This window comes from Nothobranchius furzeri, chromosome 8 (assembly GCF_043380555.1).
Source record: "Nothobranchius furzeri strain GRZ-AD chromosome 8, NfurGRZ-RIMD1, whole genome shotgun sequence".
NCBI classification, from domain to species: Eukaryota; Metazoa; Chordata; class Actinopteri; order Cyprinodontiformes; family Nothobranchiidae; genus Nothobranchius; species Nothobranchius furzeri.
The window spans coordinates 66,360,126-66,380,163 of record NC_091748.1 but is presented as its reverse complement, the minus strand read 5'-3'; the positions used below and the strand labels follow the sequence as shown (position 1 = coordinate 66,380,163).

The 20,038-nt window shown below is 43.3% G+C and overlaps 2 protein-coding genes across 15 annotated transcripts in view; one reads left to right on the top strand and one right to left on the bottom strand.

Moving 5' to 3' along the window:
* dennd1b (DENN/MADD domain containing 1B) overlaps positions 1–4,990 on the top strand; it is a 127,532-nt gene extending 122,542 nt beyond the window's left edge. For 10 of the 11 annotated variants that reach the window (XM_015970893.3, XM_015970892.3, XM_070554241.1 and 7 more), the window contains one exon: positions 1,295–4,990. In XM_015970893.3, the coding sequence (XP_015826379.3) occupies positions 1,295–2,113 (819 nt within the window). In that variant the 3' untranslated portion in view covers positions 2,114–4,990. The remainder of the gene's footprint in view (positions 1–1,294) is intronic. The other variant, XM_015970895.3, reaches the window with a different exon arrangement.
* A 1,998-nt stretch (positions 4,991–6,988) lies between these two features.
* Positions 6,989–20,038, bottom strand: part of crb1 (crumbs cell polarity complex component 1) — a 31,106-nt gene continuing 18,056 nt past the window's right edge. For 3 of the 4 annotated variants that reach the window (XM_015970889.3, XM_070554231.1, XM_070554232.1), the window contains 6 exons: positions 19,497–20,038; positions 18,781–18,825; positions 17,192–17,314; positions 15,050–15,176; positions 7,488–7,740; positions 7,256–7,391 (listed from right to left, as the gene is read on the bottom strand). The exon at positions 19,497–20,038 is cut by the window's right edge and continues 416 nt beyond it. In XM_015970889.3, coding sequence (XP_015826375.3) covers positions 7,501–7,740; positions 15,050–15,176; positions 17,192–17,314; positions 18,781–18,825; positions 19,497–20,038 — 1,077 coding nt within the window. In that variant the 3' untranslated portion in view covers positions 7,256–7,391; positions 7,488–7,500. Of the gene's footprint in view, positions 7,392–7,487; positions 7,741–15,049; positions 15,177–17,191; positions 17,315–18,780; positions 18,826–19,496 lie in introns of all 4 variants that reach the window. The other variant, XM_015970890.3, reaches the window with a different exon arrangement.

Here is a 20,038-nt window from a genome sequence, read left to right as displayed (position 1 = left end):
GTAATTTTTTTCCTTTTGAGGGGGTTGCTGCCCTTTTACCTTTTTTTTTTTTTTTTTTACCTGTGACTCGCTAATAAAAAGGCTCCTAGATTCAAGGAATGAACCAGAGTTTAGTCGACACTGACTTTACTCCGACTCTTGACCCGCAGCCCGCCACAAAAACTATTTACTTTCATCTTCTAGTGGAACTGGTACAACAAGATAAGACTTTAATGATCCCACAGTGGGGAAATGTGGTTGTTACCACAGCTCAGGACAGATGAGAGTACCAAAGTGACCAAGAGGAATAAGACAATAGTTCCTATGCAGACACATACACAGTAAGTATTATGGGTAGGAGGTTGTGAAACAATGTGGAAGTAATAATACATCAAAAGTGTCAGCTTTTGTACTACAGCTACTTTTTACTGTCCAAGTGGTAGATGAACGTATAAGCACACACAGGTACAATAGACATGTATCAGGTGCATTATGCAACAACTAGAAATAACCGGTTTTAATAGACAGAAACTGGCATTTTAGCTCACAGGTGATTCTGAAAGCTAAAATCACACCAGTACAGCAGACGGTCGTCTCTCAGGTTCTGGTGCCTGTTTCGTGGTTTTCAGATTCTGTTGTTGATCGTCTTCTCTTATCCTCCAGTTCTTGATCATGGTCAAGTAAAAAAACTGGACTGAAAACAAATGAAAAAGCAGCTGAATTCTAAAGAAAAACTTTAGCAAAAGCCTGAAAAATAAGTTTATATATATGTGTGTGTGTGTGTATATGTGTGTGTGTGTGTGTGTGTGTGTATATATATATATATATATATATATATATATATATATATCACCTTTTTAGAAAATCTATTAAATCAATCAATTCTAAATCAATAGGTGCTTCACACGCACAAAAGATAACAATAAAAAGAGAAAACAGTAGGATTGAAAATAAAAAAGAGCACGAGTCCAAACAAACCCATAGATGGCAGAAACAGCAGCGTGAAAAGAAGCTGGTGAGGAAGACAAGGAGGGTGGAACTCTTTTAAAATCAAACCTACATAAAACTGCTGCCGCTGTTCAGCGAACACACCACAGTTAGTTTTATAACACTTTCTGACGTCACCGGGGGTGTTGGGGTTACAGAGGCGAAGAGTGCCCCGGATGACAGATCTGGTGTGATGGAGGTGTCTTCAGTCAGGAGATGTGCCGCTTGGTATTCCTCTGTTCACAGTGACTAATGTGTGATCAGTTTCCAGGGAAAAGGAAGGTGGATTTCTTTCCTAATAAAAGCTTTTTCCTTGTTTCATCTTTAGAAGACTAAGCCCCCTCCCTGCAAGGAGTCCAGCCCTGCCGTGGAGAGCAGCTGTGCTCCGGACTCGGATCACGGTGGCTGGAATATGGGTCAGGATGACAGCGCCATCTATGGAAAACACCTTCCACCGTCCCCACGGAGACAACCCACCAAGAGCAGCCTGAAGGTGTCACATAAACCTGCAGCTGGTCCCTCCAATGCAGCTACCCGGAATACTGATGTTTCCAAGTCAGACCATCCCCCTTCATCCTCCGCCAAGCCACATCCCAACCCAAACCTTGCTTCAGGACAGCAGTCGGGACACCATCGCTTCTCCTACTCCCCCTTACCGTCCCACAGAGTTACACCCGCCTCTCCCAAACTCTCACACACCTACAGCTCCCCCTCTTCCACATCCTCTCCAGTGCCAACGAGCCGCTCACGGACCAGCTCAGATCCTCAGAGCAACCTGGAGCCTTCTCAAGACCAGAACCAGACTGCATCCTGCAGCATCCAGAGGAGGAAGGTTCTGACCAAAGACACACTGAGTAAACACCAGAGGCCAGTCAGCAAAGTTCTCAGCCAGGGCCCGGGGAGTCCAACCAAGAACAGCCAGGCAACGATGCAGGTCCCTTGGGAGAGGCAGGTGTCCCAGGACTGGCTCCTGGGGCTCGGTCTGTGTCTTGGGCAGGGTAAAGGCTCGGGAACGGCGGTGGCACCGGATCTAGGCCTCCTGGAGGAGATTGATTCCATGTGTTACTTCAGCAACCTACAGCTTTCACAAGTTCACTGTAACAATAGTCACCACCAGGTCCAGGGCAAAGCCACGGACAAGTCCTAAAGAATGTCTCCGGTTCTGCTCCTCTGAGTCAGAGCAGGAGCCCGAGTGGACCTGACGTAGGCCAGAACAAAGCAGAATGTGGAACGGTGCACTGCACAAGTCTGTCAGTTCCCTAAAGAGCCTCCTCGTGTAAAACTAAACCTGGATTATTAGTGAGATACTCAGAGATGGTCCTTAAACCAGCACAACAAACCTCATTTCTGACACGTTTTCAGCTTTTATCTGTGAAAGAGAATGTTTTTCCTCTGACTCCTTTTCTTATTGCCATTTAATCACAAATGATCTGGATTATGTCTCATTAATTTCCTCGGTTCGGCCTCGGACTCTGACTTTTGCAGTGCTTCCCCTTCCCTTCGGTTATGTTCATGTTGTACGTCTGATTCTGACACAAGTTAGAAAACGAGTCGGTACGGATTAAAAAAGGGACTAAATCTCTTCAGCGCCTCTGCTGAACTCACTGTCCTCTCAACTGTTCACAGGATGAATTTGCACTCGTAGATTAATTTATACCTGGTACTAAACTCACCTGAACAAGTCCAGGAGGACTTTTGGAAGAATAATTTCCGTGTGAGTAATGATTTCTGTCACAACGCCTTAAACAGACGCAGGTTTGTTTTGATGTCTCAAACCTCAGATCTGGCAGCAGCTTAGTGAACAGAATCAGATCAGCTATTCCACATTCTAGGCCCTCGTGTCGAGGCGTCCTTCTGGATCCTGCTGTCGGTTCCTCAGGACGCTCCCGTCTCTCTGAAGACAAACGGCTAAACGTTAAAAGCACATGACTCCATTTAAAATCTGAGACCAGTCGTTGGTCAAATTTAGGAAGTTTTTCTTGGAGGTGGGAAATTTTTATCTTTTGAAGTTTGAGCAACAAGAATCCTACGAACAGAGTCAAACTGGGTTTTGTAATCTGTGTGCGTTCAGATTTCTCTGTGGCACTTCTTCACCTCCAGGCGTTTTTCTTGATGTAAACTTTAAAAACGGGTCACAAAAACACGATTAACTCAGAACTTGTCAAGTCATTAGCGTTGCGCCGTCGTGGGATTTGCTGACAGCATCTCATCGTTTCCTTTCGTCTCCATCTTCCTGCTTTCATGATGAATCCGATCATGTGACTGTAACGTGTGTGTGTGGGGGGGGGGGGGGTGCACACCGTCGTTCCTCGAGCCGCTCGGTTGGACGTAACATGTTCAGGGTCTAAAGTGTTTTTATTAGCGACTCTCCCATGGAGAGGATCGCTGCGGCCTGCGTCACCGCGGACTCGGAATAAAACACACACACACACATTTCCATGCTCTCGGGTTACTACATGTATGCTTCGTTGTTCTTGTGATTTATTCCAGACGCCAGTCGCTGCGGCACTTTAACAGCAGCTATTCCTTCACTCCTTGAGTGCTGCTCTGCGTTAACGGTTTGCTCATAAAGACTTTGGCGTCTTTCTAAAAGCTCCAGAATCCATCCTGGTAATTCCAAATAAAAACACACACACACACACTCGAGCAATCTGCACCGGCCCTGTTCACTGGAAACACTTTAGTAAACTTGTGTTCTATGCAAATATTTAAAAATATAATCTTAAAGAGGTCAGCGTGACAAATGAGATGTAACTGCTGCATGCCCCTGAAATAATAGAATATTTAAGTGTGTGTGTGTGTGTGTGTGTGTGTGTGTGTGTGTGTGTGTGTGTGTGTGTGTGCGCGCGCGCGCGCCTTATATAGTGTAATCACAAGAAGGTAAAGTATTATAGAAATAGACCACCCTGCATCACTGTAAGGAGCGCTGAACATTTTTATACAACAGAGCTCTTCTGGACCAAACCCGAGCAGAACCCGTACTGGCGCTTTTCTCTCTTTCAGCTCTGGTCCGGTTGGACTTCCTCAGTGTTTTCTGCTCTGGGTGGAGGGAAAACCACCTGCTTGTGTTAAATTTTGATTTCATTAGATTCTCTCTGATTGTAAATCACCATCAGTGTGTTTCCTTTTACATTCAGTTTTTCTTCCATGCGTTATCCACAAACGTCCTCAGAGGAAGTTTCTTTTTTTATTGATGAGAGTTTATTTTCAGCAGAGCAGATGTGTATTTTTTCTGGCTTGAGTATATTTTACATGGATAATATTTGATCGGTGTAGTATTGTAAAGAGATGGCACCTGAGCTCTGAATGTTTGAGATTTTATTTTTTTGAAAAACAAGAGAAGAGAACGTCTCGTGCAGCCGTTCCTGTGCAGGGGAATCTAAGAGTTTGGAGTCGGAAAAAAGCAGAGTGACATTTATCTACGTGTACGGTCTGATTTGGTTTCACAGATGTAATCTCGTGTTTCTTTCAGTATTTAATGATGCATTGTGTTCTGACAGCTGAAAGCGCCTTTTCATGAAGCCAAACGAACATTTCTGCTGTAAATCTGTGAAAGCTGCAAAAACAGCTGCTGAGGAAGATTTGGGCCCATTTACTAGATTTCACACGATAAAAGAGCGTAGCATTTTTAGGTTTGTAGAAGAGAAGTTCAGGTTTCTGACACTGTGTGAATAATAAAATGATCAGTAACTGATGTAGCAGCGATCACTAAAGTATAAACTCAGAATCAAATTAACACCGTTCCCTCAGACTCTGTTTAAAGCTGATTTTGGTGCTTTTAGCGCTTCACCAAACCTTCCAGTCAGATTCTTTTCACCATGAGTCTGGCTGTTGTAATTCTGATTAACTCTTTGGTGTTTCTATTTACTGATGTCTAGTTCTGTTTTCTGATGGTGTGCACACTTGCATGCTCTCATCACAGCTGAGGTCAATCTGATGTGATATTGGTGAGTAACTTGGTACATCTGCACACATCTGTATGCACTGTGAACTAAAAAATAAATGGAACCATTAAATGCTTTAATTCTGGACTCATTTCATATCATTACTAGATTCATCATTATAAAGTTCCCTTATTTTAATTTACAAAATATCTGATTTATTCAATAAAATGTTGAGGTAAACATTTAAAATGTGCACCTTTATTTAAATTTTCACAGGCACACAAGCGTGAGAATGAACAGATCTTTAATGACTTGGGTTTTCCCACTGTTATTAAACCATCCCTGCCGATTCCCAGAATCCCAAATGAGAACATCTAGGTTTACTGTTTACAGTAAATAGAAATAAAAGTAAAAGACTGAACAATTATCTGGCTCTGCTGCTGTGAAAGTTAGAGGGACACAAACACGAAAACTCACTATTAAAACAGTTTTTTAATTTAAATAATGAATTTTTTAAATCAAGATAAAAATCACGAGGCACTTCACAAAAACAAAAAATGTAAAAATATAAAAAGGAATTTAGAAAATGGTTAAAAATATATTTAAAATGAGCAAAAAATAGACAATTGAGATTAAAAAAATGTTGAGAGAGTGAATAGGAAAGAGGGAAATCAGCAGATCCTGAGGAAGGTGGAATAGGTGGGGAGAGCAGAATAAAGAGAGTGGTGAAGAAGGTCATACAAAAGCCAGCTTGAACACGTGAGTCTTCAGCTGTTTTTTAAAGGAGACCTCTGAGTCCACTGATCTCAGGCTCAGGGGGAGAGAGTTCCAGAGTCTGGGGGCCACAGCAGCAAATGATCTGTCACCTTTGGTCTTTAGCCTGGTGCTGCACAACCAGTAGGCTTTGATCACTGGACCTCAGGGACCTGCTGGAGGTGTAGGGACTAAGAAGATCAAGAGTGCTATGTCATCAGCATATCAGTTGATGCATCCTCTTTAAAAGCTTTCTAATAGGGGGCAGCAGTAGCTCAGGTGGTAGAGCGGGTTGCCTCATGATCGGAGGGTCATGGGTTCGATTCCAGCTCCCGTCAGGGGTATTCTGCTGTTGTGTCCTTGGGCAAGACACTTCACCCAACCTGCCTGTGTTAGTGGTGGTCAGAGGGGCCGACAGTGCCAAATGGCAGCCTCGCCTCTGTCAGACCGCCCCAGGGCGGCTGTGGCTACAAAGTAGCTTACCATCACTGGCAGTGTATGAAAAAGCGTCTTTGAGTGTCCTAAATAAGTGCTATATAAGTTTGATGTATTATTATTTATTATTAAAATGATGCATTATGGTCATAAAATAAATAAAATCAGTTTATTTAGGCAGCACATAAAAAAACTATAGAAACCACAGTTTAAAATAATTATGGCACCATACACACAATACAGTCTAAACTTGGGTCTATTCAACACAAAATGTGACTTTTTTTTTAAATCATTTTGTTCAAACATCAAAACATTCTACAGTGTCAGTGGAGTTTAAAATATTTGTCCATAAATAAATTAAAAACAAGCTGCTTGAATGAACAAATTTAAACATTTAAAGGGGACATATGACTTACAAGTTCTGGTGGTTATAGTCGATGCCAAATATGTTCAGGAAGTTCTTTGGCCTAAATCCTTTTCTCATTTCAGCAGTTTTATCCTTGACAGTTTCAGTACCTTCCAGAATGAACCATTTCAGAGGCCCATTACAAGAATACAAGCTGGAGCTGGCCATGCCCACCCATTCCCCCACTCAAGCTGCTATAAGCTAAGAAGCTCCGATATGAAGGAAGGGCTCCTCCAGTAGAAGATCTCTTGCACGTGAGAGGTGGTTCTCGTCTAATTTTCCTTTTTGTAATATTACAAACAGTAACAGGCACATAGTTCCTAAAACCAGACACTAACAGAAAAGCGATAGGCAGGTTATTTCACATTTGGAGTGTTTATAGAGGCAGTAGACCCACATGGTAGCACAAAAGGATGCAAAGGGCCAGTTTTCTGTAACATATGTTCTTTAAATGAATGGAGAGATGAAACAGTTCAGTTTTCTTTTATTTGCTCACTGTAAAACTAATAGAAGTGGTTCACTAAACAAACTCCATCTTTGTTTGGTTCCTTGCAGCACTCAGATGATTGAAGCATTGATCCGGTGTTCCTGCAGAGAAATGCAGCAGAGTGAACGGTGCAGGATCTAGGTAACTGAATCCAAACCGAACCTTCTGCTTTTCAGAAGTGTTGCACAGTTTTATGTCTTTGATCCCCTCAGATTAACAGCCTGCATGTAAATCATGCATCTCATATCAGTCTCTCCATCGGCGGTGGCTGAGTGATGCTCCACATCTCCACGCGGGATCCTTCCTTCTCCTGCCGGCTGGGGCTGTAGGTGCCATGAGTGGCGCGTCGGTTAAGCGCCATCACCAAGCTGACAGAGGTCAGGATCACAACCAACAGTAGGATGACAGACGCCAGGCTTATAGAGAGCAAGAGGTCGGAGGTCAAACCCTCAGAGGTCAGCTGGAGGGACAGAGCGGATCATGTGATTTATTGGAAACAAAGATGCTAAAGCTTCTTTTTTGGTGTTATTTCTCACTCTCACACACAAACACACACCGACTCTTTTACACTACACAAGGCGCTCCACGCGTTCTGCCAAAGTGCTGATGGATGTGTTTCCCAGCTCAGCAGGTGGGTTGCAACCACCAGGAGCCTGGAGCCGCCGCGGACTGAAACCTCCCTCCGTCTGCCGCCTCTCTCGCAGCTTGGCTGCAGCGAGCGCCAGCCCCAGCATCGCCGTGATCGCCAAGCCGACCAGACACGGTGCCAGCACGGCAGCTACCCGCGAGCTGTATGGAGCACGCTCCGTCTGTGAAGGATCACAAACAGACACACATACAGCCAAGATGCTGCCGGATGATCCCATCAGCCCTGGCACAGCAGTCTTACACCCCAAAATACCCCTCACACACACACAACTTATTTAAAGTGGGAATAAAAGCAGCTTTACATGAAGTGTCTGATTTTCATCCCAGAGCTTTAGAAACCTTCTCACATTCTCACTTAAAGCTTTGTGACCTTTTGATCTTAGCACACCGCAAACACGCATGCGCCCCGTCACCAACACCACCACCAGAAACGTCTCCATCACCGATCAGACCTTCATTAATCAGCAGCAGGAACACGGGGCAGCACTTACATCAGGAGTTGTCGATGGGGTGATAGTTGTGAGTCTCTGAGTGGCTGCTACAAAGTCACAACAGCTGTAAGTCTGGCTCCACAACAGCTGACAGCATCTTCATGACTAAAAGCTTCTTGCAGAACTTGTCAGGTTACACAAAAATAGTCTCAGAAGTCAGCAAACTTTACACTGAGCAATCAACATGGAAACATACAGTAATTCTAATTTAAAATACAACCATTCGTATCCCCGGGCAAAAAATAACTTGTGCGCTCATGCTTGACGCTGCAGACATGAGAGTTTCTTTCCCTTGCTGCAAGTTCTTTGTTGACTCTTGGAAAGTGCTTACCTGTCACTGCAGCACAGTTGGCTGTCAGAGCGAGTGTGACACAAGCGAGCCGGAGCAGCCTGCAGCCAGGACCTGCCATCAGTCATCGACTGCCACACACACAGACACAGAGATGTCTAGCTAACCAGTCTCTGAGGTGCACAGCGAGGCCACCCTGAAGCCTCGCGCACAGAGACGGCAGCGATGCTTCCCTGCTGTCAGCACTATCAACCTGCTCCGTGTGTGTGTGCATACATATATATGTGTGTGTGTGTGTGTGTCTGCCAGATAAGCTGCCCTCATACGTTTCTGTGAAGCAGACCGAACTTCTGTGAATGCCACCAGCTCTCTGCTGAAACTGCACTTCAGCGCCAGATGCTGCTGCTTTATTTTTGCTGGCAAAGCACATTTCCTCCTCTCCGCTTTTTCTCGCTCTCAAAGGATGGCCACATCAGTGCCAGCTCTGAAAAACTGCTTCCCATTTCCTCTCCCCTCTCTGTTTCCTCATCGTCAGGGCTACCTGTGCCTGCAAAGGACACACACACACACACATGCACACTCGTGCGTCCAGGCTTGACGAAATAGGTAGAAAATAAAAAGGATGGTGCAGCTGAGGGAGGCTGTGGAGACTGGAGTAGTTCTGGATCTGTGCAGCTGTTTGGACTACCTGTGTTGCTTTTAAACAAACTTAAATTTTCAGTTTACGTAAAAAGTTATAGAATAAATGAGTAAATTTCAAATACGTGGTTAAATAAACCTTCATAGGTGTCATTGTTTACTTAAAAGATTTTAAAAATTAAGACAAAAGTTAATTTTGAAAATACTAAAATAAGATAATCAAGCCCTTTTTTGTCTCTTGCTGCCAAAAAGTTGTAATTAAAGGTCAAATGTAACATGCATCCCTGCAGAGGGGGCTAGGCCTTTAGTGTTGTGGGACTACATCATGCAGAATCCACCTCTTGGAGCTTGTGTTATTTTCTTATTTCATAATCAAAACACCCCTAAGCAGTTTTTGGCTTCAGACATTTTCCTGTCTCGGCTGTTTCTGCCCTTCACCTCTGGATGGGGCATGATTGTGTAATCACGGCCCGCTCCTCCGTATCCAGGTAATGTTGAATCCGGATCCCTCCTCATCTGGACTGTAAACAGTGACACCCAGTCTCTCCGTGTAGCTAGTGGGGAACTGAAGAAGTTGTTTCTTTCTGCACTTTAAATAATGCCAATAACCCCAAAATGTGTTTTTGCCTGAGAGAACAGGATCCCTGTTCAGACTTCCTGAAGACGTGTTTAATCTGTGGAAATGTTTGGATTTTATTTTCAGGATCTCTCAAAAATCGAGCCAGAATATGACCATGATCTCACAGACAGCTGGTAAGGAGATCCAACAGGTATTTTGGCTCGATGCCATTGAGTAAGCTATATTGATTCTGTAGTTTACTGGTAACCAGTGTGCAGATTTGAGAACAGGAGTGATGTGCTCGGTTCTCTTGGTTTTAGTTAAAACTCTAGCAGCAGCATTCTGAATAAGCTGCAGTTGCTTCACAGCGTTTTCTGGAAGACCAGTCAAAAGACCATTGCAGTAGTGCTGGAAATGAACACATGAATGAGTTTCTCTAGGTCCTGTCTGGACATGAGACCTCTGAGTTTTGCTATTTGATGCAGATGATAAAACTCTGATCTAGTTCTAGCCTTAATGTGACCAAGTCAAGCTCAGGTCTGAGTCAGTTAGGACACCAAGATTTCTAACCTGGGTCTTCATCTTTATTCCCTCGTTAAAAATGCTATTTTTAATTATGGTATTTAGAATACAGTTACTTTTGTAATACCAATTGAATACTTGTGTGTTTTCCACTTTCCACCCAAAAGATGAATACATGTATTTCAGGCAATGTGTGTTACTGCGTTGTGTAGGCTAGCCCTAGCCTGGCAAGCCATCCTAGTAGAATTTATAATGGTCTGCCCACAGTCCACTGACGGCTCTCAGGCGTGGGGCGGGATCTACTGCTGACTTGAAACTGTCTCTGCGTGCTATTGGATAAGAAACAACGTGACTCACCACTAGTTAGTCCTTCCTCACGGTTGGTGTTTGTTGTATCTGAAATGACGTCAGCTTGATAATGCTGTTGTGATGGGTTTCCCACAAATGTGTGTTATAAGGTTAAAAGCTTTCTATTTGGAGTGTAGTGAGGGCTCAAAGTTCACTAAAATCACAGCTATTTTTCTTTTCCTTGGTCTCCTTGCCTGGTTTATGATGTCATTTATGTGAGACAAGCAGTGGGAATCCTCTGTGTTTTCACACATAAGTTAAAGTAACCCTTTGCCGCAGCCGCCCGTCAAAAAGAAGTGCTTTCTTGGCCTGAAAATGTATTTTTACAGTTCTCTCATCGACTCCCGTTCTTTTTTTTTATGTCATGTTCTGTGTCCCCTTGGTCCCCAGCCCCCTCCTGTTCGTCCTCTGAGTTCCCCTCATGTGTCCCCTTGTGCTCTGTGTCCCTATGCTTCCCCAGCCCTTTCCAGGTTCTCCTCATGTGTCTCCTTGTGTTCTCCAGCTCTCTCTAGGCTTCCCTCATGCTTCCTCCTAGTCACTCCCGTGTAGTTCCTATTGGTTGTTATTAGTCCTCCTCACCCCTCTAGTCATTAGTTGTTTATTTTTGCCCTTAGACTTTAGGTTTAGATATTTAGTGTTTTATAGGTTATGGTTTATCTCCCCCTCTGCTTAAGTTCTTTCCCCATTTAGTTTATTAATGGCACCTCGCTTCTCTCTAGACCTCACTGCTCACACTTGTCGCCTGTTCCCCTGATTGCTTCCCTCTGTGTTTAAAAACCCTGTCTTGTCCCTCAGCGTTTGTTGGTCCATTGTCTTTGTCAACTTTGTTCTGTCCTCCTCAGGAACACCAGGTTTTTGCTCATGAATGAGCTTTGTTTTTGTAGTTCAGTTTGTTTTCTGGATTTCTGGTTTGTCTTCCTGCACCTTTGGATAATTACCCATCATCCTAAATAAAGGATTTACTTTCAACAACCGCTCCTGCCTCGAGTGATCTGGTGTTCTGCATCTTTGGGTCCTAACCTCCTGCACTCAACGGGACATTTTTGGGGGGAGACTTAGGCATCCTGTAGCGTTTGGTGAGTGAGCATCATGGTCAGACTGGGACAATGATGCATCCCTGCCCCTATTTCCCCATCCAAGTAGATCGTGTGTGTGTGTGTGTGTGTGTGTGTGTGTGTGTGTGTGTGTGTGTGTGTGTGTGGCTACTCGACCCTTGAGACAGAGAATTCTCTGTAGAGCACTCGACAGTCGCTGAGTGGGACAAGTTGACAGTGGAGGAATGTCCCGGTGCTTCTGATAGACACGTCACCACTGGAGGCGTGTTGCAAAGCTGCTTTGCTGGGACTCGAGGGTTACGTCATGAAGCATTGAGGCAATGATTTCATCAAATCCAAGCATCTTATTTCCAGTTTAATTTTTCCGTGGTTCTTCATCGAACACGGAGCAAATGGAGCTTGTTTTTACCTTTGCTGACATGTTTCGGCGTCCACTGCCACCTTCGTCAGAGCTAACCCCCATCTTATTTCCAGGTTGAAGGATTGGCTCATGAAAATAACTTGGGTAAAAAAAAGACACCTCAGTTGTGCCAGTGCTAATATTTTATCATAAATTGTGCCGATGGTTGCTCTGGAAGGTGTTAAACAGCATGATGCTTAATTTAGTTGTAGATTAAAGTTGTGTCGGTCTCCAAGCAGATCAACGATGAAATCCTAATTGATTCTTTCGTACGTTCATTCCGTGTTTATCTTTGCAATCCGTTTTCTTGTTCTTTTCTTACACCGTTTAGTAAAAAATTGTTTTTTCTTTACCTGACATGTTTCAGCTAGTATCTCCAGCCGTCATCAGAGACCGTCGGTGTTGTTGCCGTCACTTCTTAATTTATTGTTCTACAAAAAAAAAACTATTTGAGTTCCTAAACTAAACGTGCATTAAAATATTTCTCACTGCCTGAGATAAAAATGAGATGTCTTGTAGGATTGTGTCTGTTAAAGTCCACTCAAAAAGCATGTCTGAATAATAACGTGTCTTCTGAATAAAAACATCCACAAATCAAACACGTATGCAGTGTTTCCTCACTGTTCGTGCATGACGAGTGTGTGAATCTGAACCGAAGCTATTCTGGGATCTACATCCCGTTAAAACAGATTAACTGTCTATGTTAGATGCCATAGTGTCCAGAAAAAACACACACACACACACGCTCACAGTGAGATGGTGGTTTGTGAGGAGGTTAAGTGGAAACAGAAGTAAACAAAAAACGATGGATTATGGGAGAAAATGATTTCAGAGACATGAAAGAGACAAAAAACTAAAGGCTGACTTTATTAGTATTATTAATAACAACAAAAACAGGACAGGACACTGAGATGGGACATGTTCAACATGGACAAACATGAAAGATGTCAAGACTGAAGGTGAAACAAAAACACACATCAGGTCGAGAAGAAAGAGACGGACGTGCTTGAGTCAGAGTTGACCACCGTGATCCGTGTTTAGAGGTGTGATTCAACCAGAGTCGAGGAGAATTCAGCCTTAAAATAGCTTTGGCTCACACACAAAGGTTTAGAGAGAGAGAAAACTTTGGTGCAAAAACAACACACAGCAGTCAGTCAGTCAGTCACACACCGCTCTGAACGCACATCAAGAACAGGTGAGACATCCAAGGCCCTCCAGGAGCTTTTGTAGCTACAACACAGTTTTTCACAGTTCACAAATACATCCGCACAGAGCTCCTGAAATCCGATTCAGACGAGACTGACGGGATATCAGCAGCAGGAAACATTATAAATAACTCCGATTTCATCATTTTCCTCTGTTTTACGGAATGCAGAAGATGCTTCACTTCGTGACAAACTCAGAATTTAGCATCATTTAAGCAGAACTGCAGCTTTAAATGAAATGTAATAATTCAAATGTGACTTTACCTTTTTGTTTTAGTACCTGTCAGGGCATGGACTGCTTTGATTGGTCAGTTAAAGGTGCAATATGTAGAAATTAGTTAAAAATTACATCCTGTGGACAGATTTGGTTATTGCAATCACTCTCTCACCGAGTTTCAAGGGTGTTGCTAGTTACGGATAAACACCAGAAGGTTCTTGACGACAAGCACTGGTGCTATTGAGCTAGAGGGGACTGCCATATTGTCTTCCTGTGAGCCCCATTTACTCTAACGGCACACCTCTCCCCCGATCCAGCCCTCCAACTCATAGAATTTTTTTAAATCTGGCCCCTTGAGCTACATCACTGCCACAGCTGCCCTGGTGCTCACTGACAGAGGTGAGATTGCCGAACACTGACACCATCAGCCCCTTCGACCAGCAGGCAAGGCAGGTTAAATAGACAAATACATAGTTATATCTGGTGTTAGCACTCTTGGATGCTTTGTGGAAGGGAGCACTTACTACACTTGTAATATGCTTCTGGCATAGAGAAAGTCTGGTTGTTTATCGTCTTGTTGTTAGCTTGATGTTGAACGACTCATCTGAGGAAGTAAATCTCCACATTTAACTTCGCACACACATTTCACTGTAATGAGTTGTTGGAAATTGAAAAAGGGACTTGAGACATCTTTAGAACAGACTGTTTGCTTCCAATTCACCGTTAGCATTGTTAGCTCAACGTTAGCCTCTAGACTTCTTTACTCGATATTAGAGTAAAACACAAAAGACGTCGTGGCTTCTTAGGGGTACAAGAAATAACTTTTTTGTCACTCTTGTTACTGGCATGTTAGTTGAATCACAAATGCCAACGTTGCAGCATTACCTTGTAGGAGACATGGCAACCCCACACTCACTAATGGTAAACAGTAGCTACATCCCTCCTTCCTTTGTTTTGAAAGGAGAAAAACTGACATCCCCGCAGACAGCTGAGGATGAAATATGTTTCAGTATAACTTTCCTTGGGTGACTGATATGGTTTAGAGATTTTCTCGCTGTAGGGTTCTCACCTTATTCTTACATATTGCACCTTTAATTATTTAGAATGGCAACTTGTAGAACAACTGCTGCTTTTTCTTTCCTTCTTTGGTGCACTTTGTGTTTTGTTCAGCTAGGGAAAAGTAGTTGCTAGAATAAATTTTACAAAAAGAATAAGTAACCTGGTTTGGTTTAGGCTTTGTCATTTTGCACACCTCTTATATGCAAAGCACCAGACGTAAGGGAATCCTATATATGTATGAAGTATAACCTTTATAATTCCTATAAATATCTTAAAATCATTTATATACATTTGTTTAAATGAAATTATTTAACACAATAACTACTGTTACCAAGTGTATATGTATCATACACACTGCATGTCTTTGTTGCATATAAGCAATTTAAATGTGATATGATAATATGCCTGTTAAATAAAGTGCTGCCAATTACAAAAAAGTATTTAAAGGCACAAAACAATTCTGCAGAATTAAACATAAAACCACAGACATCTCTGTCTGTTTTATCTTCAGTCAGTCCCAAACATTTGCTTTTGAAAGCCTCATTAGCACACACACACACACACACTCAGTCGTTTGCCCCCCAGTCCACCTCTGGCCCATCATCCAGCCTCAGGATGAGGTAGGAGAGCAGCTGGAAGAGGTTCTGCCACAGCAGCAAAGCCACATAAAAGTAAAGGTCGCTTACGTCCGTTTGGCACACGTCTCCAGCGAAGCTCATGTCGCACACACAATGGAACTTGTTGATCAGGTTGCGGCAATAACCTCCGTTCAGACAAGGGTTGGACCTGCACTCATCCACCTCCTGCTCGCATCTACAGACACAGTTAGCCAGAGGAAAGTTCCTGTTCATATCTACTGCACCTGTCACACTGAGAAAAGTGCTGGAAATGCTGTGTTCTTACAGATTGTTTCAGGAAAGACTCATGTTTGGGCATCCCACATGGCTAAACCCTGGGCTCCCTTTTATTCTGTTTTCTGAAATTTCTGTTGTTTCTATCTTAAATCACAAGCTGTGTTAGCCTGTTTTAAATTGGGCTTCTGTTTAATTCCAAGTCTAAATGAACAAAATTAGATCAATGCATCCCAGACTTTTCAGTTTCAGATTCACCAAACAACAGTTGGCAGGATATGCGACCCCAGGTATCAATGATTTGACAATAAAAACATGCTTAAAACGCTCAATAATTCAGGGCATAAAGAAAACCGCTTCAGCACATGCTCACTTACTTACATTTAAGATTATTTGGTTGAGTTTTTGTAACAATAATGCTAAAAATATAGCTCCAGCAAATATTTTTTAATTTTATTTTGATCGTAATCGGAAGTTTGCAGGTTCGAGCCCCACTCAGTTTGTCGCTGTTGTTGTGTCCTTGAGCAAGACACGTAACCAGGTTAAGTGTCTTGCGGGACCGGTGGTGCCTGTGTACAGCAGCTTCGCCTCTGTCTGTGTGCTTCAGGCAGGGGCGCCTCCAGAAAATGTTGATGGGGTGGCCAGATGGGGCCAAAGAAATTTTTGGAGTGGCACACCAAATTGGTCCTTGTGGTAACTATGGGAGAGTTTAGCCTGTGGCGATGCTCCTTTATTCGTTTTTATAAAAATAAAAAAATAAAACAGTATGTAATCAAAACACTTCATTCAAATCTTACAAACACAAACATTTCAGAAAAATACATTTCAGTTAATTAAAAGGTTTTTTTTTTCAAAATGTATTTAAAAACATTTTTTAAGTTTAATTTACCTGTTTGTGTGTTCACAAAAAACTATGGAAATAAAAACTTTTTTTATTATTTTGAGATACAGAAAAATGTATATTTAAAAAAATCTGATTATTTCTTTACTCACTAATTGTATAATTTTTATTGTTTTACATTTATGTCTTGAATAACTAAGATTAATTTAACATTTACGTGAACACTAATATGATTAACACCGGCATTTCCTGGGGGGGGGGGGGGGGGTCAATTTTCCACCACTTGGGGGCGCCATTGGCCCCAGGGCAGCTTTGGCTACATTGTAGCCCAGCCCCACCGGCATGTGAATGGGTGAATGACTGATTGTGCTGTAAAGCACCTTTGGGGGTTTCCAAAACTTAAGAAGGCGCTATATCAAATACAGACCATTTACCATTTTATTTTAACCCTGGCTTTGGGAACTGCTAATGAATTGTTTGTTTTTGTTTCATGTGCCTGATCTGGGTCTCCTTTAGTGTTTTAGTTAGTTTGCTGGGTCCTACCAAATGAATGAACAAACCCACCCCGCCGTCACTTGTAGGTTTCTGAAGAACAGAATTGAAGCCTAATCCCGCCATCTTGGCCGCTTTATGTTTCTCGCCGCTCATGGAAAACACAAAAATGTAACCAAGTGTGGGCCTGTGAGGGTGGGGGCAGATGATTGACACCCAGCAAGCTCTAAGCCGACATAGCAATAAGCTAACCGAGCTAACCAAAGCTAACGGAGGTTGACAGGTGCTTTTAGCCAGAAAATTTTTGGTTGAGCGACTCTGCTACTTTTGCCTTCTAGGCTGTAACACTTTTAATGTGACAGCTCATGTACTACCTGTCAATCAAAGGGACAGGCCCCTTATTATTCATAGTTTGAAGCTTTAATTACATCTAAACTGGAGTTACAACAACCCCAACCTATAAAACCTAAAATAAACCAGTCAGTAAACATGTTTATTTCTTCTGTGAAGTTGGCATTTTTACCATGGGAGTCGAGCATTCTTCTTTCTGGTACTGGCCCGTAGTGGATGGGGGGATTTTTGTAATTTTCGAGTTGGCTTCACTTATGGCAGGAGGCATTTCTCCTTGATAAATAAGGTCCTACCTGTGTCCGTGGAAGCCTGGTGGACAGTCACAAGAGAGCTCTCGGTTGGTGCAGTTGCCTCCATTGAAGCAGGTGTAATTTCTGTTGTTGTCACCACAAACAGAAACCGGCAGTTTGGGCCTTCTGTTAGAGAACAGTCAGAGGGACAAACACGTCTCATTTATTTGACTTAAACCTGAAACTGAGCCTCATATCTGCTAGGGGTGGGAGATAAACTCGTTTTTAGATGCATCAAGAAGCAGCTCAGTGGCCTTGTGGTAGTGCCCACCTGGGAGATTTGAGATTTGAGTTCAAATCCCGGTCATGTCATACCAAAGACTTTAAAAATGGGACCCAATGCCTCTCTGCTTGACACTCGGCTTTAAGGGGTTGGATTGGGGTTTAAACAACCAAATAGCTCCCGAGCGCAGCCACAGCTGCAGCTCACCGCTCCCCATGAGGATGGATCAAATGCGGAGGACAATTTTCAACACACCAGTGTGTGTGTGACAATGAAGGGACTTTAATCTTTAATGGGAACATGAACAATTATAAATTTATTTAAAAAGTCAAAAATGTGTTTTATTAAAGTTCACCTTAACCTAATGAGGAGAGGCGCTAAACGCAGAACTCAACAAAACGGAGGTCCAGTGCTCGGACGGAAAGTGTGCACAGGACAACATGGCTGACCGAGAAATCCGGCCAACATTGAAAGATGTATGGAAGTACTTTGGTTTTTATGAGATAGAAGGGAAAAGGGACCTGGGCAAGAGTCGCACGGCATTTTTACATTTCATTTAAATTTACGTCTTCTAATCTTCTTTATTTTTGAAAAAGAGTTATTCCTGTTCAAATGAATCGGACATCCACAAGCATTGCTTTGTTTGAAAACCGTTGCATCATTTTTTTTTCACGATTGCTCTGCAAATTGTTTTATTACTAAAAAATATTGGAAGTAAATTTCTGTTGCATCATTACAAATGTTTTGCTTTGAAAGTACTTGGTAATCACACGGCACCCAGGTGAGGGACGAGAAGGATGCACCATCGATCGGAGCTCTCTGAATTGTAATCAGATCGTTATGTCCCTGAAGATTCCCACCCCTAATATGCAGTTTTTGGTAGTTTTTGTGCTCCAGAAGGCAGCCGAGGATTTGTTTAGCCTCCCGCAGAAAAACTAAGAGGTTTAAGAGGCGACTAGATAATAAGATTAATGAACTCTGCTTGACACAAGCAGAATGGCAAATCACATGTTGAGGAGAGATAAAGTGAGCAATTCCTCTACAACCCTGCAGCAGCTCTGACTGCAACTTGAAATTTGTCCAAAAACACGCTCTTTTTTTTTTGAGGAAGGTACATTTTTGGTAAGAGGAGCTTCCGTGTGGAAAACGTGGATCATCCCGAACAACAGCTGTCACTCATTTGAAAGAGTTGTTGGCTCATTTGACAACAAACACTGTCAGAAAGAGTGTTAATATTTGCTTTTCTTGGCATTTTGTTGCACACAGTTGAACAAAAGAACAGGAGGCATCGTACGACATGTGAGAGACAAATATCTAACAGGAAGCAAACACCTGAGACACCTGAGAAATGAAAGGAAAAAGAACTCACACATTTCTGACAATGATGTACCAAGGAACTTCTTCCACACGTTCACTGCAGAGGAACAGAGAGGGAGAGTGAAAAAAACTGTGAGGAGGAAGAAAGAATCACAAACAAGTGAAACAAACAAAGACAAGTGATTTTGATGAAGACTACACGGCGTAGATGTTCCCTGCAAAGGGAAATCGCTCCATTGGTTGCTTTCTTAGTGAAACACAAAGGTTTCCGACGTGCAAAAAGAGGCGAAAGGCATGAGGCTGTGTGTTTACGGGATAAATGTTTGGAGGCGTTCCCCTGCTGGTTCTCAGAGGCAAACGGTAGATGACAGGGGAGAGAAGCTGGTGCTGAACCAGAGAGCTTTGAGCAGCAGACTGAGGCCTTTTCTGGCTGACACTAGAATAGAAACGCAGCTTCTGAGAGGCTCACTGCGACGCTGGTTGAAAAGCTGAACAGGAGCAGAGACGTGGAGACATTTACAGTGAAGGCTTTTGTTTGGATTGTGCTGTGGTCCCGAGTCTGTGCGAGTTTGGAGCATTTATTTGTGTATTTTGTGTTTACTAAGTAAGGTTTTAGCTCTTTTTATGTTTTTGAAGGCGTTCTGGGAGCATTCAGATACTGAAAAATTAAGAATTTTCTTGTCACCTAAATTTCCAACAAGTCTATCATATCTCAGGTGGAATAACACACACACACTCACACACACACACACACACACTTGAACCTACCTGCAGATGGGTCCAGTGTAGTTCTCAGGACAGAGACAGGCGTATTTATCCGGCCCGTGCAGGCAGGTGCCTCCGTTGGCACACAGGTGGTTTTCACACACGTCCACCTCCTCCTCACAGTCCACACCTGTGTAGCCTAACTCACAGGTGCACTCGTAGGTGAGCCCGTTGACGGTGCAGTTGCCGTGGATGCAGGGACTGGAGATACAGGCATCTATGAGGATGTCGCAGCGTCTCCCGGCCCACCCGTCTGCACAGCTGCAGTTGTAGATGTTGAACAGGTCCTGGCATTCTCCGTTCACACAGGGGCTGGGCTCACACACGGGGGCTGCGCTGCAGCCAGCCAGAGGAGGATGTGAGGACTTTAGGAGGAACTGCTCCTCCTGCAAGCGTGGGAGGTTCACATCTGAGGAGCTGAAGTACGGCAGGGCGATGCCACCCAGCTCCACGGTGCCCAAGCATCCAGCCAGGGACCAGCCAGCCTCAGGGGCCAGGCCCCCCAAGTAGATGTCCACCTCTTTTCTGAGAAAGTTCAGATTCCC